Raw genomic sequence first — 14,970 nt, 5'->3', positions numbered from 1 at the left:
TGCGCAGACCACAGGTGTTAATGTCTTACTGACAGTGACGGTCGCATTCACATGAGAAACGCTGATATCCCATGTCACGATTCTCACGCCCAATGATACAATGTGCTTCAGGCTACTTTCCAATCTCAAGGGCGAACTGTCAAACTTTTATCACGGAGGTAATCACATAAAAAAAGACAAGCAAAATTCTGCCCTAAGTATAAAAAAAAAAAACTTGGTATATTTACCTGCACTGAAATACAATTTTTAAAAAACTCACATTACCTATAAAATCTTTATCTAAAAAGTCTCCACACACTGAAATGATGAAAGGGGTGGGTTAGGGAATGGTGTTTTACACCCAATCAGCAACTAAGGCAATATCACGGCAGAGCAGCAGCCAGCCCTGTAAACAGCATGCCCGAGAGGAATCTGAACACAGGACAGCCAACCCTCACTGTATTGGTGACAGGCGCTTATGCTATCAAACCGCCAAAGCCATGAAAAATCAACCATTACTAATAAAGCAAACTAAAATCAAAGCAACCAGCCTTCCACACTGTTATCAGCATGCAAACAACAGGCTTTACAACTCGAGCTTAACTGGCTGCTGATTGTAGAGCTCGGCTTGATTATGAAATTGCCACATCCATGATATGGTAACCATGTACTTTATCATATATCTTATATAATGCAGTTCTAATTTCAATATTGCAAAAGAAAATTTCTGCACTGCAGCATTTTTTTGTAATAGACTATAAAATCTTGTTAGAAATTGACAAACAACAGACAGGATCATAGGCTTTGTTTTTATTTCAATCAGTAACCATAAATAGGAAATAGACACTTCACAACTTCAATCTAAAGATTTTTTTCCAGTTTTTCACTTTCAAAACTTAAAGATCTTTTGCCAAAGAAAATAAAATTTCAACCATTTAAATACTGGAACCTTAACGCAACAGTAAGAAAATATTTCTGCTTTGAAGTTTGAAATGCACGTCTTTTTCTGTTATGTACATTTGTACCATTGACCACTTAAAAAAAGGACATCCAATCCACCAGAAAGTTCATGTGAAGTTCATGTACTAACAAACTAAAGGCCTAACTAAATGCACTGAATGAAACAAGATTCTATTTGTTGACCATCTATGTCATTTTTGCATTAACTGCTGTGGTGAATTAACAAACATACCACAAAAGAGCAACCAACAATCTTGTTGACTGAGAGGCTGCCAAAAAGAGATTATGATGCATTCCAGTTATGCCTGAAGGTATGGTCAGCAAAAAACTAGTCAAAGCCAGCAAATAATACATGCTTACAAACTTTTTCCATTTTGGGAAATTTTAAATGGAGTACTTCTGTCATTTTTTAATTCTGAAAGGCTAAGTCATAAAGGTGCTCTATCTTAAAAACTGATATGTTTCCAAATCTAACAGTAGGCCAGTAAAATGTCCAACTCTGGCCTTTACAACCTTGAATTTTAAATTTTTGATCAAAATATTTTCATGGGCAAACTATTACTATGCACGCTTGACAGCATGTAACACTTTATGTAAACGGCAAGACAATTCCACAGCACAGATTGGCTGTGTAATGCTTAGCAGTTAATCTTTGCACTTTTCGACAAAATGTGATGAGTTAATGCATTACAGACTCTGTAAATTGGTAAAGAAAAAAGACATTGTTATAAGTAAAATTATTATAAACACAATTTGTTTCAGTGCAATCTGTTTATATCCCCATCATCACAAGCAAGCAAAAGCCCCACTTTTTGCACTTTTTGAAAGATGAGTTGGGCCAAGTGCTGCTTGTCCCTGAAAAAATATGTTGTGTCAAATTTATGTTGTATTTACAAAAATAAGATAAAATTTTCATAGAAAATCTTCATAAACTCCCTGTGTTGCACATCCAATGTTTTCTGGCTACTTTAACACCGTCAAAGAGAGATTTCAGGATGAAGACTTTATAAGATTTTAAGCTGCCTATAACAAAGAGATGATGTGGACAGGCTCAAGAGGGCTACATAAGGATGTTTGCACCACAGTGTTCTTCCAAACCCTCTGCCATCAAAGCATGTCTTTCTAAAATGTCAAATAGCTCCTTGAATCAATCACAAGCAAACATTCTAAAATCTTAACTGCATACACAGAGATGCATTTGTTTCACCAATACAGAAACAATAGTTATAGCCAATAATAATCGAGACAAACCACTGAAGTATGGTGCCTCACTTCTAGAGCCCTTAAATCAGTTTTACAACAAAAGAAAATTACACAAGTTCGCCCAGTTTCCAAAATGCAGGGCTACTGGAACTGGCATTTATGAGTTCTATCATTGTGTGAACACAATGCTCTATTTTCTAAAGAAATGAATGTCTTTTTTTTAAGACAGTGCACAGGTAAAACAAATACAGCTTTTTATAGGTTGTTTTTTTTATGAAACGGTGTTCAGCTATATTTTATTTAGGTCTTGTTTCTTCACAAGGTCTGCACACAAAATGTTTACTTACTTTGGGTGGGCAAGTACATGTGAGCAAGTCCAAAAGGAAAAGAACCAAAGATGCAATCTGGCAAAAGTTAAAAAGTTGGGGAAATAAAATTTGTGCATGAAACTATTTTCTTTCCCTCAATGCCAGGAGATATTCTGTTGTTCTGTGGTAACATCACAGGAATTTTTTTTTTAAACAAGAAAGCATTCTGCTTTAAAATGAGTTTCAAGACTGTTGCCTTCCAAATCATACAATTATCTTACAGATTCTGATCACAAGTCAAGAATAGTCAAGGTTTATATATATAGAAAAAGCCTAACAAATTCAGAAATTGCAAAAGCTGGTTTGCAGTTCTTTAACATTTTCTGCACAACTTAGCCAGTGCTTTATATGTTTGTACAGTTCCATGTAAACTGCTAAAGCTAACTGCTACACAAAAAAGAAAAATTTAAAGTGCTGTTACTTGTTACAAAAGCCTAAACCACTGCCAATACTTTTCATCCCAGGTGGAAGTTGGGAATACAGAATGAAGCTAATTCTTATGCATGTCCCTCCCTTCACTTTCGTCTGATAAAGAGTACTATTCAAAACCATAAGCACATTCAAATCATACCAGCATCAGCTCTTCCATGAACATCTCCCCCCCCCTTTTTTGTCTCCTAACTGTGGCACCTTGTAAGTTACAAGTTCAGTTAGCAAAATTGCACACGTGTGCTGCCTTGTATGCACAGAAATTTAAAGTTCATCTTCCAAAGGTTCTAGGAACCTAATAAGTATTGCAGGCATTCTGGAAGAGTAACAATCATCTCCAAGATGAAGTGTGGGCGGCGACTAGGTCAGATGTTTTCTGACCCTGTCAGTAAAGCCTGTGTAATTTCTACCATTTTCATCTTTTCAGGAATACTAGCAGCTGACGCATTGAGTCCTTGATGCTACTAGCCACGAAAAATATCAGCAGTGGCAACTAGGGAACAGGCCTCTCCATTTCTCCCCTTCCTTCTCAACAAACCTCTTTTAATGTCGTTCGACGTGATCGCCTTGCAAGCCATCACGGGACAGACACAGCCATGGCCAAGCGTGCATTTCTATCTCTCAGCGCCTTCCACTGGCACATCACTGCTGCCCATCGACTCCAGGTTGGCACTTTCTGAACTAGGTACCTCCTTTGGGCCACGGTTACGTCGATGACGCTGATTATCTTGCCGAGCCAACTCTACGTTAAGCTCACGACCATCAATTTCCAACCCAGAGAGAGCCTTTACTGCTGACTGTGCATTGTCTGCAGATTGAAAATGCAAAAAGGCAAAACCTCTTCCTCCTCGCCACACCAGACGAATAGGATGGACATCACACTCCCGCATCTCTGTCTTGAATTCGCTGACGCGCAGTCGCCTCGAGATGCCCCCAACAAACACAACGCCATCTGGACTTGTCTCAATGCGTGGGCGCCTCGGTCTCATAGGTTTTCCTTCGTCACCATCAAAGCGACGGTTTTCCCCATCACTTGTATGCTCTTGAGAGTTGTTTGTGCGATTTCCCATACCTCTCCTGCGGTTGCGTCGTCGTGGAGGCCTTCGATCTTTTGCATCTCGCCCTTCTTCTCCTCTCCATGATCTCCACCAGCACCATCGCTCATTTCTGATTCAGACTGACGTGGTTTGCTGCGCCTGTAACGGTTGCTACGATACTGGCGGCGCCGGCGCCCACCCCTTTCACCACCTTCACCATTCTCGTTATCTTCAGCATTTTCTTTATTGCTCTCATCACCGCCATCAGCTGAATCATCTTGCCTGTAACGACGGCGACCACCACCACCACGGCCAATGCCACCTCCACGCCTGGAACGGAAAGGTCGTCTACCACCTCTCCACCCTCGACCTCTGATCCCTCGCTCTCTACGCTCTCGATCCATGCGCTCTTCAAATTCTTCATCATCCACTTCCTGGCCCTTCAGATGAACATCCTTCCCTGCTTCTTGCTGGAGCTCACGCAATCTTCGCAGAACAGGAATGCGATACAGCTTATCATACTCAAGTTTAGACCAGATGATACCTGAAGGTTTCACTCTTTGGCAGCCAGTGGTGATTACCTGAAACAGTTGACACAAAGCAGATGACGACAACTATCTACAGAAGTAATCACCACCCCATGCAGTTAGGTTCATGAAGGGCCAAATTAGCTTGCATTGCTATTAATTAACAATGATGCATAATCAACATGAAATCCTTTGTCATACAATAATACTAAACTGCTTTACTAAATAGCACGTGTACCTTGCAACAAGTGGAATAAATATGCCCAAAAATAAGCCTAAATTTTAAGTGAGCTTACCTGAGTTGGGGTGACAATATAATCAACAGTAAGGTCATGATCTTCAACCAGAGCTTCTGGGATTTCAACGACTTGACAGTCATGACCGTGGTGACAACTACAGTGTTTGGCCCAACAGCCTCCATGGTAGCCATCATTGCATACTCTAAGTCAGCAAATCCCTCCCCTTTGCCAATTCTGAACCCTGTTAAAAAAAAAATTAAAAGCTCTTGTAAGCAAATTTTTGTATTTCATTCTTAACATAGATTTATCTAAATGGACATGATAAGTCTACAAACTGTACTAATTTAATGGTAATCTGTTTTGATCAAACTTGAAAGATGCAAGATACCTTCTTTAGAAACAGCAACAGAGCCCACAATAACTAGGTCAATGGTAACCTTCTCCGTCAGACTTATCCTCTTACTGTGTTCTTTCACTCCCTGAGAAAAAAATAAAAATCAGATTTAGGAGCTATAAGTTCTTTTTTCTTTCAAGACAAGAAGATATAGCATACCAGTCAGAAATGCCCCACATATTGCACCAATGTCTATATCAACTATAAATACTGCGAAAGATTATGGCTAAAAACTTTTCTTGCATTAAAGATAGAAAAAGGTATAAAAACCTTTTTAATAAAAATTTGTAAATGACAAGGCAACCCACTAAAGCAGTTGAACATTTCCTCAACATCTCTTTGTTAGCATCTTCAGGTGGCATAATCTTGTTGAAAAGTCCTGTACGTAGACGCGGAGTTGGAACCAGAAGATTTTTTCGAGCCTGCAAACAAACCATACATTTTCAGGTTAATTACTCATTGGTACTAACCTCACATCATTATGTTCTTTGACTACTTTTAGAATCCTGATTATTGAAACAATACCCATTTAGTGCTCCCAAGACTTTTTTTTTTTAGAAAAAAAGGTGAGGTTTTGATCATGCTCAACATGGTGTGGAAACAGGAAAGAAAGCAAAAATCCATGCATTACTGGGTTCCTAACCATGTAAACCAGCAAGATACCAGCAGAGGGCAGCTAAAATCTCCCAATCATGTGCGTCAACCTAGGACGAAATTAACTTTGCAGCCTTTCTATCTTCCTAACCTTGTTCTCATTAGTTTATTCCTTGTTACTCCTCAAGGAGCATAGGGCCGCAACAACACTTCGTGAACGAATCCAGTTTTGGGTAGCCCCCTTCACTTGGTCCATGTGGTTCCAACGTCCTTTGCCTTGCTTTCTACTGTTCTTTTCCAAGTCTGCTTTGGTTTCCCACGTTTGCCGACGATCTGGCCCTGCTGTCACACACCCATCGACAATGCAGGAGAAGACCACTCGCCTGAACACCTGTGCGCAGCAGGTTGGACTGCACATCATCCGGATAAAGACAGAAGTGATGACCCTGAACACCACCAATACAACACTGATCAGCATAGAGGGAGAAGGCCTGCCGATGGTTGAAAGCTTCACCTACTTGGGCAGCGTGGTCAAGCAGGATGGAGGAGCAGGCCGTGACATCCAGAGCAGACTGAGCAAAGCCAGGGGCATCTTCTGTAGGCTAAGCAACATCTGGAAGTCAACACAGTACAGCATCCATACCAAGCTGAGACTATACCAGAGTCTGGTCCTGTCCACTCTTCTGTACGGATCGGAATGCTGGCAAACGACTGACAGCGACCTCAACAAACTGTCAGTCTTCCACACCAAAAGCCTGCGAAGAATCCTGGGCATCTTCTGGCCAAGGACAATCTCCAACGAGGAACTGCTAGCCCAGTGTGGGCAGGAGAGCATGACCACCATCCTGATGAAGAAGCGATGGTGCTGGATTGGTCACGTCATCAGAGGCGGGAGCAACTCCATCACAAAAACTGCCTTACACTGGACTCCAGAGGGAAAACGCAAGCGAGGCCGGCCCAAGAAAACCTGGCGACGAACTGTGGAGGCAGAAATGAAGACCCTAAACCACAGCTGGGGCACTTTGGGGAAACTAGCCCAGGACAGACAAAAGTGGAGGACCTTTGTCGCTGCCCTACGTGCCGACCGGCATAACGGGCAGTAACTAACTAACTTGGTTTCCCAACTCTCCTCTTCCCCTGAGGATTCAAGTCAAGTGCCTACTTGGCAATGGTATCAGCTAGTTTGTGCAGGGTGTGTCCTACCCAGCCCCATTTGCACTTTTTGATGTCTTGCTAATGGCATTCTGGTTGGTTTTTTCCACAGGCTGCGGTTGGAGATCTTTTCAGGACATCTTATTCCTAGAATATGGCATAGGCATTGGTTGGTAATGGTCTGGAGCTTGTTGGTGATGGTGTTTGTCACTCTCCAGGTTTCAAAACCTTACAGTAGGACTGCCTTCACAATGGTGATGAAGATGCGGGTCTTACTGCGGAAGGATAATGCTGTTCTAGCGATACATGGAAATCTCCCATCATGAAACAATGACCACTGTTACCACATTTAAGTGCCAGGGCATATTCAACAGGAGACTTTGCTGGAATACCAAAACTCGGACCATTGTGAGAAAGGTTTATCACTAATGCACCGTCCTTGTGCATTTGTTATAACAACTTACCAGTCAAGGACAGAAAAGTGTAAATTGCTCAAAAGTAATTGGGATGCCTCAGAGTAGCCTTCAGACTCTCTGTAACAGACATTTTCAAAAGTGTCCCCCGAGTCTACGGGATGTCCTATCAGAAGAGTTCCATCAGCTTCCCATGAGCCACCAATTCTGTATATGATTATACAGGGCCAACGAGTTAAGGCTGCCTTTTTGTTGTTTCAATGCAACTTCTAAACAACATCAGGAGATTATATCCGGGTCTGAATGTTAATTGTATGGAGGTCTGTCTGGCGTGGCAGGTATAAATGTGATGGCATGGTTATTGATGCTGTGCTATATGGTTCTTGACTGGTTCCTTATAAATCTGCATACTTGTTTTCTGGGATAACTAAAGCGATTCATAAGATTACATCACAATGATGTACATCCCTGAAAAGCTGTTCAGAATGCAACCATGAAAGAAAGCCTGAAAATGTTTCAGTATTTGTTTCCTGAACAGGTGATGTTAAAGAAAAATATGCACTCTTTGAGCATATACCTATGCGGCTAAGAATATCCCTTTTGTTTTGCTTTAATAGTCATCTCAGAAGTTTAAGCAAGCACAATTATCGATGATAACTCAAACTTTTCAACAAAGGTAATTGTTATCTCCAGCAAAATCAGCAAATATTTAGCTTACCTCTAAAGTTAAGAACCGAGCATGTTCCTGAGGCTTGTCCGGGTTAATCTTGACAGTACGAGCAGACTTGAAAACATCAAGTTGTGCAACTTTATCAGCTGCTAAAGCAGCATCCTAGAAACACAGAATTCCAAACATCAAGAGCTTTAAAAGCTACATGTTGACCTCGAGAGTTGAAGACAACACCTTTAGGTCTGTTGACAGAATCTCAAGGATAAGGCATTAAGATTTACAGCCCTTACAATCTTGACATTTTTAAAATGTTTGTCTTTATTTTTCATGTCTTTGAAATAGAATTTTAGGATTCTTGAAGTTTAAGTAAAAATGCTAATTACAACTTTTGAGGGGTGATTTCATCTAAGCGAAAAGGCTTTCCTACTACCGCTCTGGAAAAATCTGAAAACATTACCACAAAATTAGGGATGCGATTGTGTGGAGGACGTGGAAAATTCACAAGATCGTTGTCCTCCATATAGTTCCAGATCTTTTTGCGAATAGACCACTTGGACACCTCTACCACAGATCAAAAGACGCCAATTTAAACACAGTTTCAGTTTGGAAAAAAACCTGATATTTTAACAGTAAAATATCCAACTGTTTATTAAATCCTGTTGGTTTTTGGCATATACAAAAGCAGCACCAGTCTTCCTTACCAGCTTCAACTTGCTGTCCCTTATAAAGGAAACTTTTATGCTAAGTGGAAATAATGTAGACTGTTGACTAGAAGAAATATAAAAGCTGAGCAAAAGTCAATCCATGCACATTTTTCCACTTCTTCAGATTCAAGCCAGTACTTCTAAGTGTCAGTTTTCCTACAATAGCCTAATACAGCCACACTTACCTACTCCTTTGCTATCAATGGCCGTCTTGCACATATCTGCAGATTTTGCAGGTGGTGCTTCACTACCCTGCTGTGGCTCTGCATCAGCAGCTGAAGAGTTGTTGTTTTCCATCCTGGTTTAGGGCAATTTTACGGCTAATACCTGGTGAATGCCTCCAGAAATGATGACTTACTAGAAGCTGGCAAATCTGTTCAAGACGAAATAATTGTGATTTCCACATGAAATAAATATATAAATGCAAATTTTCAATTAAAAAAATTTTAAATACTAAATTCCACTAAAATTAGGTCACAATTGAGAGGGGTTCAACCAGACTTAGTAAGTACATGTAAAATCTAATTTATCAAAATAAAGCTCTTAAAAACCATGTCATAATGCTTTTCTTTATCTTGTCATACTTTTTCTGCCATTGTTGTGCTTGACTGAAGATTTATAGGGGAACTAACTCTCTAGGTAAAAGCAATCACATGATACGAAACTTTTCAAAAATTATTTAAAAAATAGACATGACAAGAGAATTAATCAAAATTACAAAGTCCAAAGTTAAGAAACTGTTCCTAACTTATTCAATTGTTAAAATGCACTTGTTTGTTAATCCAAAACAAATCAGATACATCAAATTGTATTTAAGAAAATTCTGATATTGACTTACGCACAAATGATCACTTCAATATTTAGTCCAGTATTTTGTGGATTTTAATGATTAAACACCATGTAGAAAGGAATAAACATGATGATTAAAATAAAGACTAATCACCAGAAATAAGCTCAAAATTTATGAAAAAACTGTTAGCTGTCTTTGCATGTGCACTTGTGTCCCCATTTAAGATACATCCAGAAAATTTAACTCTTCAAATTAATGTCGTCCTGTTAAGGGATATAACTCTTTACAAATGTTACTCGCCTAGTGACGGGATTGCATCCCCATCTGGTTACACAAATTTGTAGTAAAAAGTATTGAATAAAAACTATGGGCAGCCTACACTTAAAAGTTGATGAAGGATCGAGACCTAAAGAGTTAAACACATGAATAGCCAACTACAGAAACTATACTGGCGCTAAATAACAGAGAATTGTATCCCACTGATGAGACCACCAACTTAAATCTTGTGGTAAAACAAGATCCTATGATATAATAAACATATAAAACTCCTGATGACAGAGAGCTAAATAACCCAGCATTTATAATATATTTACTATATTCAACAATATAAAACAGCAACTAACAAATCCCTTCTACTCAAAAACCTGTCCGACTGATCAGTCACCTTTACACCTTGTCACTGTTGGGCTGTGCACAGATTAGGAAAAATGGATTTTTTAATTATAATGAAAAAAAAAGATATTTTTTGCTCTAGCTTGAAATATGCAAACTAATCCTGATCAAGATTACATTTAATAACCATTAAAAAAAAGGCATTATGGGTATCCCTTTGAAGTAGTGAAAGATCAATCAAAAATACCCGTTATTTCACTCTTGGAATGCATTGTGGATTTTTAACCATAAAACACAATTAACATCCTGATTTCTTGTTTGCTTTTGGGGACTAGCTGAATCATCTTTTAAATGGTTTTGACATCCCATAAGCTACAAAATTATTTTTCAAAGCGGACACGTGCCGATGATGGTGTCGTCAAAAAGAACGCCGAAAAAAGTGATTTTTAAAGACAACCTGGACATTTGATGGACTTGCCAGAAAGCCAGAAAGCGGGACATTGGGCTTCCAGCCCGATGAGCAGGCGGGACAAGAGGTCTAAAGCGGGACGTCTGGTCACCTTAATAAATTGTATGTGCTTCTTAATTGTCTAATAAGTCTATGGTTCTGAAATTGAATCTGACAACTGAAAAAAAGGTATTAAAGTATCTTTCTAACCATGTAGGATATATAAGGTTTAGTATTGTTTTAAAAACTATAAACTTTTCATTAATATGTAACCTTATGTATTCTTTTTTTTTTTTTCGTTTCAAGGAAGATGATTACTAATGGTAAAGCATTGTTAGAATTATACTAAAATACAAATAATGATGAAAGAGAAACATTTATGACAGGAATGTTGAGGCTGCTTTGGCTACTAGCATCTTGCCGAACTGTGTAGAAATGCAATCAACAAGAATTCACACACACACACCAAATGAGTTTGTGATGCGGTATGTATATTTTAGAAAGCAAAAATGCCGGTGCCTAGATTTCTTGGACTTCTTTGTCTGGGCAAGAATCTTACTGTCCTACATTAGTATAAAGGAAGCAGATCTGGTATCTCTAACACATGACCTTTCTCTTGAGACGATTAAATGGAGTCAAAAATCATATCGCCTGCCCCTCAAGTAAATGCTTATGCTTTTCTGCTACGTGGTAAGCCTCTTTAGGTAGACAACACGAAGACAAAATGACTGCCTCGTGACCCAGATTAAGCTCCCTTTTCACTTTGGAGTTTCCATGAGGCAATGCCTGCAATGGGGTCGTATAAGTTAAAGTGAATATGTGGAAAGTAGTGTACATGAAAAACTATTAAATAAACATGAGTGCACAACAAGAAATGAATGGAAACGCTTAAACGTTTCACACAATGTCAAGGCCATGCCAAAATGCACGAAGCAGAGAAATCTCTGAACCTGCAAGAACCGGTTGGGTTTGCAAGACTGTCTCAGAAAACTTCGCAAAATACACGTAATGCAAATACAAGTAATATGAAACGAACTTTCAAACAAAATCTTTATCATATCGATACTCACCACGCTGTTCTTCCTTCGAATGCTATTGTCAGTAATCTTCCCTGGCGAAGCATGCGCTCGACGTGGAGAAGTGGGCCTTATCGTGCAGTCACACTCACGGAAAGAATAAATTCAAGATCGGAATATCGCTGAATTAAACCTTTCATTAAAAACATTTGTGTAAACAGAAGGCAATTGTAAAATTAACACAAGGTTAAATGCATAAGATATGTCTAACTTTGACAAATAATGTTTTCCTTATAATTATTAAATAAAATTGTGTTTAGAGAGTTGTGCTGTATAAATTCTTTGTTGATACGCCAAACACACACAAGGTGCTTGAAAGGATCAACGTGTATAGCGATGTCCTTATTCAGAAATGTTAAAAAAAAAAGAGGATGTACTCAGTTACAAGGGTTGACGTAATCGTCAACGTGTATGAAGGAAAAGAACTACATACATGCGAGGATGAATGTTTTGGTGAATTATAAGTACAGCTCTCTGTTGGGTGCATGACACCATTCTTATCTGGTCAAGTTAATGGGTGAGGTGTAGCATCCATCACTGTGCTATCATTAGCCTTTCCTGCACTACTCTTTTTCTATTTAATACGCGCGCGCCATATTCATGTACATGTACTCATCCCAAATCCTAACTGCAGACACACGCACGCACAATGTGTGTGACATTTGCAGGTCCCTGTGACATGTATTTCTCTTCAATATTTGCCTGATTCATATTCTGTCTAACCGACACCCCTTTCTCTGTCACAGGGTTGTTGTTTGTTTTTGCGTTGGTTTTTTTTTTTTGTTTGTTTTTTTTTTTTTTCACAATTAAATGTGATGTTAAAAATGGCCTGATTAGCAGCATAATAGTAATCGTTTAATTACTATATGCATTCTATATTTGCCTGGATGTGTATGTAGGTGGGTATATACCCACACGTATATTATTTGTCGCTTAAAAGTCTTCGTGTCAGTTTCTTTTATTTACGAAACTATATCGTTACATTTAATTGTTGTTTCTTATGGTATTATCTGCTAGTGGTAATTTTTTTTCCAAACTGTCTCGAGTGTGGAGACCCTGAGCATGTGCTGACAGTCTTCGCTACAAAAGCCTTCACTATGACCCGCCATCTACACCGTCATCGTCGTCGTCATCGTTATCATCGACGCTGTCGTTGCCTAAAATGTGCATCATTGTGAAATAACGTCATAAACCGCATAAACTGCAAAAAAAAAAAGTAATAAAGGAAAAGCCCATCTGACCCAACATTCCAATAGCCAACCTTACTAGTGCACTTCTTCATTATCTCACCTTGACGTAAAAGCAGATACTAGTTTCACTATCTGGGTCTACTAACCGCTTAATTACGTGACAAAGGTCACTATCACTGGCAACGAAATTTCTAACTTTGTTTTTGTTCTGGACAAATTCAACACGTTTCACATTAAGGTTTAGAAAATTACTTTTAGTTTCTTGTAAAGATTTTAGTTGTGATTTTGAAGACCCAATGAATTACAAAAAAAGAAGGACACATGACCTTCAAACAAGGTCACTTACAACGCTTTTGTTTTTAAAATGTTCCAATGTTTAGCATGAGCTGTTGACAGTGCTTTTGGAGATTTGCTAATATTAAACTGTAGATTAAGCCTCAGAGACCATATCGGGAAGAACTATATCGGACCGACGACTGCTTACAAAGGTAATGTATCTCTTTATTTATTCGACTCTATCTGTACACTTGACATTGGGTCAGCGCTAAAGCACAATTCGTTAAATGCATAATTAAAACAAAAATAGGGACAGTATGATAACTACATTCTCTAAATACTCACTTGAAATTACTGATAAAACCTTGGAGTCGATGTGGCCCCGGCAATAGTTTTCTAACCTCTAGGCTGTTAAGATTAGATCGGTTCGTGATGTCAAAATAACATGATGACGCCAAGTGTATCGTCACATTCAGCACGTCATCCTGTGTTGTAAGCAACTAAATGACGTCGATCTGTCAGCAGCAGACATCTTGTGAACGATGGATGGATGGACGGATCGATGGAGCGCTGGTAAGGCAAGATGATTCAGAATTTGTCAATGAACCTCGCACGTGTGCACTTGCACATAAAAGAGGAGGAAGAGAAACAGAACGCTGGTTTACAGCGGTCTAGACAACATATGTGCCCGCGTCAACAGCTAGTGCACAAAAGCCAATCATAGTACATCAAACAAAAAAAATTGTTCGAAAGACCTGATATATTGGCATCATTTTTAGCCATTGCCAGACTTTGTCAAGAAATATTAGCGCGTTCTGGGGCTAGTTGCACAGCACGTTTCTAAAACTTCAAACTGTGTGAAGAAGCAAATTTAGAAACGTTAAAAATCGCTACTATGCCATTGAAATACGTTGCACAAACGCATACGAAAAATGTGCTGGGAGACCGAAAGTCTGGCTTAAGAAGTTTTATCTTTTTTATAAAAATTTTAGGTTTTTTTATTTCTTTTTTAAAAGTTAAAAATTATGTTGTGTACTGTGTCATTGTTGTTTTGTTTGTTTGATTGTTTTTTTGGATGATCATAATTATGTGTGTGTGTGTGTGGAAGATATATATTTGGATTCTGAAACATTAGTCTCCAGTGAATGTTGGTTCAGTGGACCAACCATACCCAGTGACTGAAGTTAAGAGTGTCATCCGATTAGTCCTCAGTGAAAGCAGTGTTGTGCCGGACTTTGCACTTTATTATTCTTATGTTGGATCATCAATCCAGAAAAAAAACCTTTCTTTTAGAACTGTGTTAAAATTGGATATCTTAGATAATGGTAGATTGCCGGATGTACGTTTACTGGGAAATTCTTTTCAACATTTATTCTGTATATTTTAAAGTTATTATAGTGTAAATTTAGTCAATATTATTAAATGTATACAGGCCTGCAAAAGAGGCAGAGTTGTTTTATGAAGAAAAGAATGTCCAGGAGTGTACGAGGGCCCGAGTATCGTGTGACAGTGTTGGTTGTTGTTGGTTGGATGTTATGTGTTGTTGGTTGGTTGTTGTTGTTAGTTGGTTGTTGTTGTGTCGTTTGTTGTTGTTGGTTGTTGTTATTTGTTGTTTGGTTGTTGTTGTTGTTGTTGTTGTTGTTGTTGTTGTTGTTGTTGTTGTTGTTGTTGTTTGTTGTTGTTGTTGTTGTTGTTGCGGATCCACCATCACTTTCTCTCAGTCTATCAGAAATCTCGGAGTTCTTTTCTGACACATCGTTATCCTTCCAGAATCATGTCCAGTTTGCAAATTCATCTTTCTCGAGCTGCATGAGCAGGTTCAGCTGCATCAGACATATCCTCTCTGTACCTCCACCAGGCAGCTTATGTCGGCGTATGTGTTGTCCAGGCTCAACTACTGGAACTCTCT

General features: G+C 38.9%; 1 protein-coding gene across 1 annotated transcript; it reads right to left on the bottom strand.

Annotated features, from left to right (window-relative positions):
* Positions 1–772: 772 nt before the first annotated feature.
* On the bottom strand, positions 773–13,433 carry LOC112561328 (methenyltetrahydrofolate synthase domain-containing protein-like). The gene is given in 11 exon segments (XM_025233741.1): positions 773–4,062; positions 4,065–4,557; positions 4,800–4,885; positions 4,888–4,983; positions 5,131–5,221; positions 5,445–5,558; positions 8,014–8,127; positions 8,423–8,526; positions 8,855–9,042; positions 11,590–11,682; positions 13,407–13,433. Coding segments are annotated over 9 exon segments (1,719 nt in total). The 5' UTR covers positions 8,967–9,042; positions 11,590–11,682; positions 13,407–13,433; the 3' UTR covers positions 773–3,553.
* Between the last annotated feature and the right edge of the window lie 1,537 nt (positions 13,434–14,970).

Source organism: Pomacea canaliculata, linkage group LG4, assembly GCF_003073045.1.
Source record: "Pomacea canaliculata isolate SZHN2017 linkage group LG4, ASM307304v1, whole genome shotgun sequence".
NCBI lineage: Eukaryota > Metazoa > Mollusca > Gastropoda > Architaenioglossa > Ampullariidae > Pomacea > Pomacea canaliculata.
The sequence above is the reverse complement of the archived record's forward strand: the minus strand, read 5'-3'. Positions and strand labels throughout refer to the sequence as shown.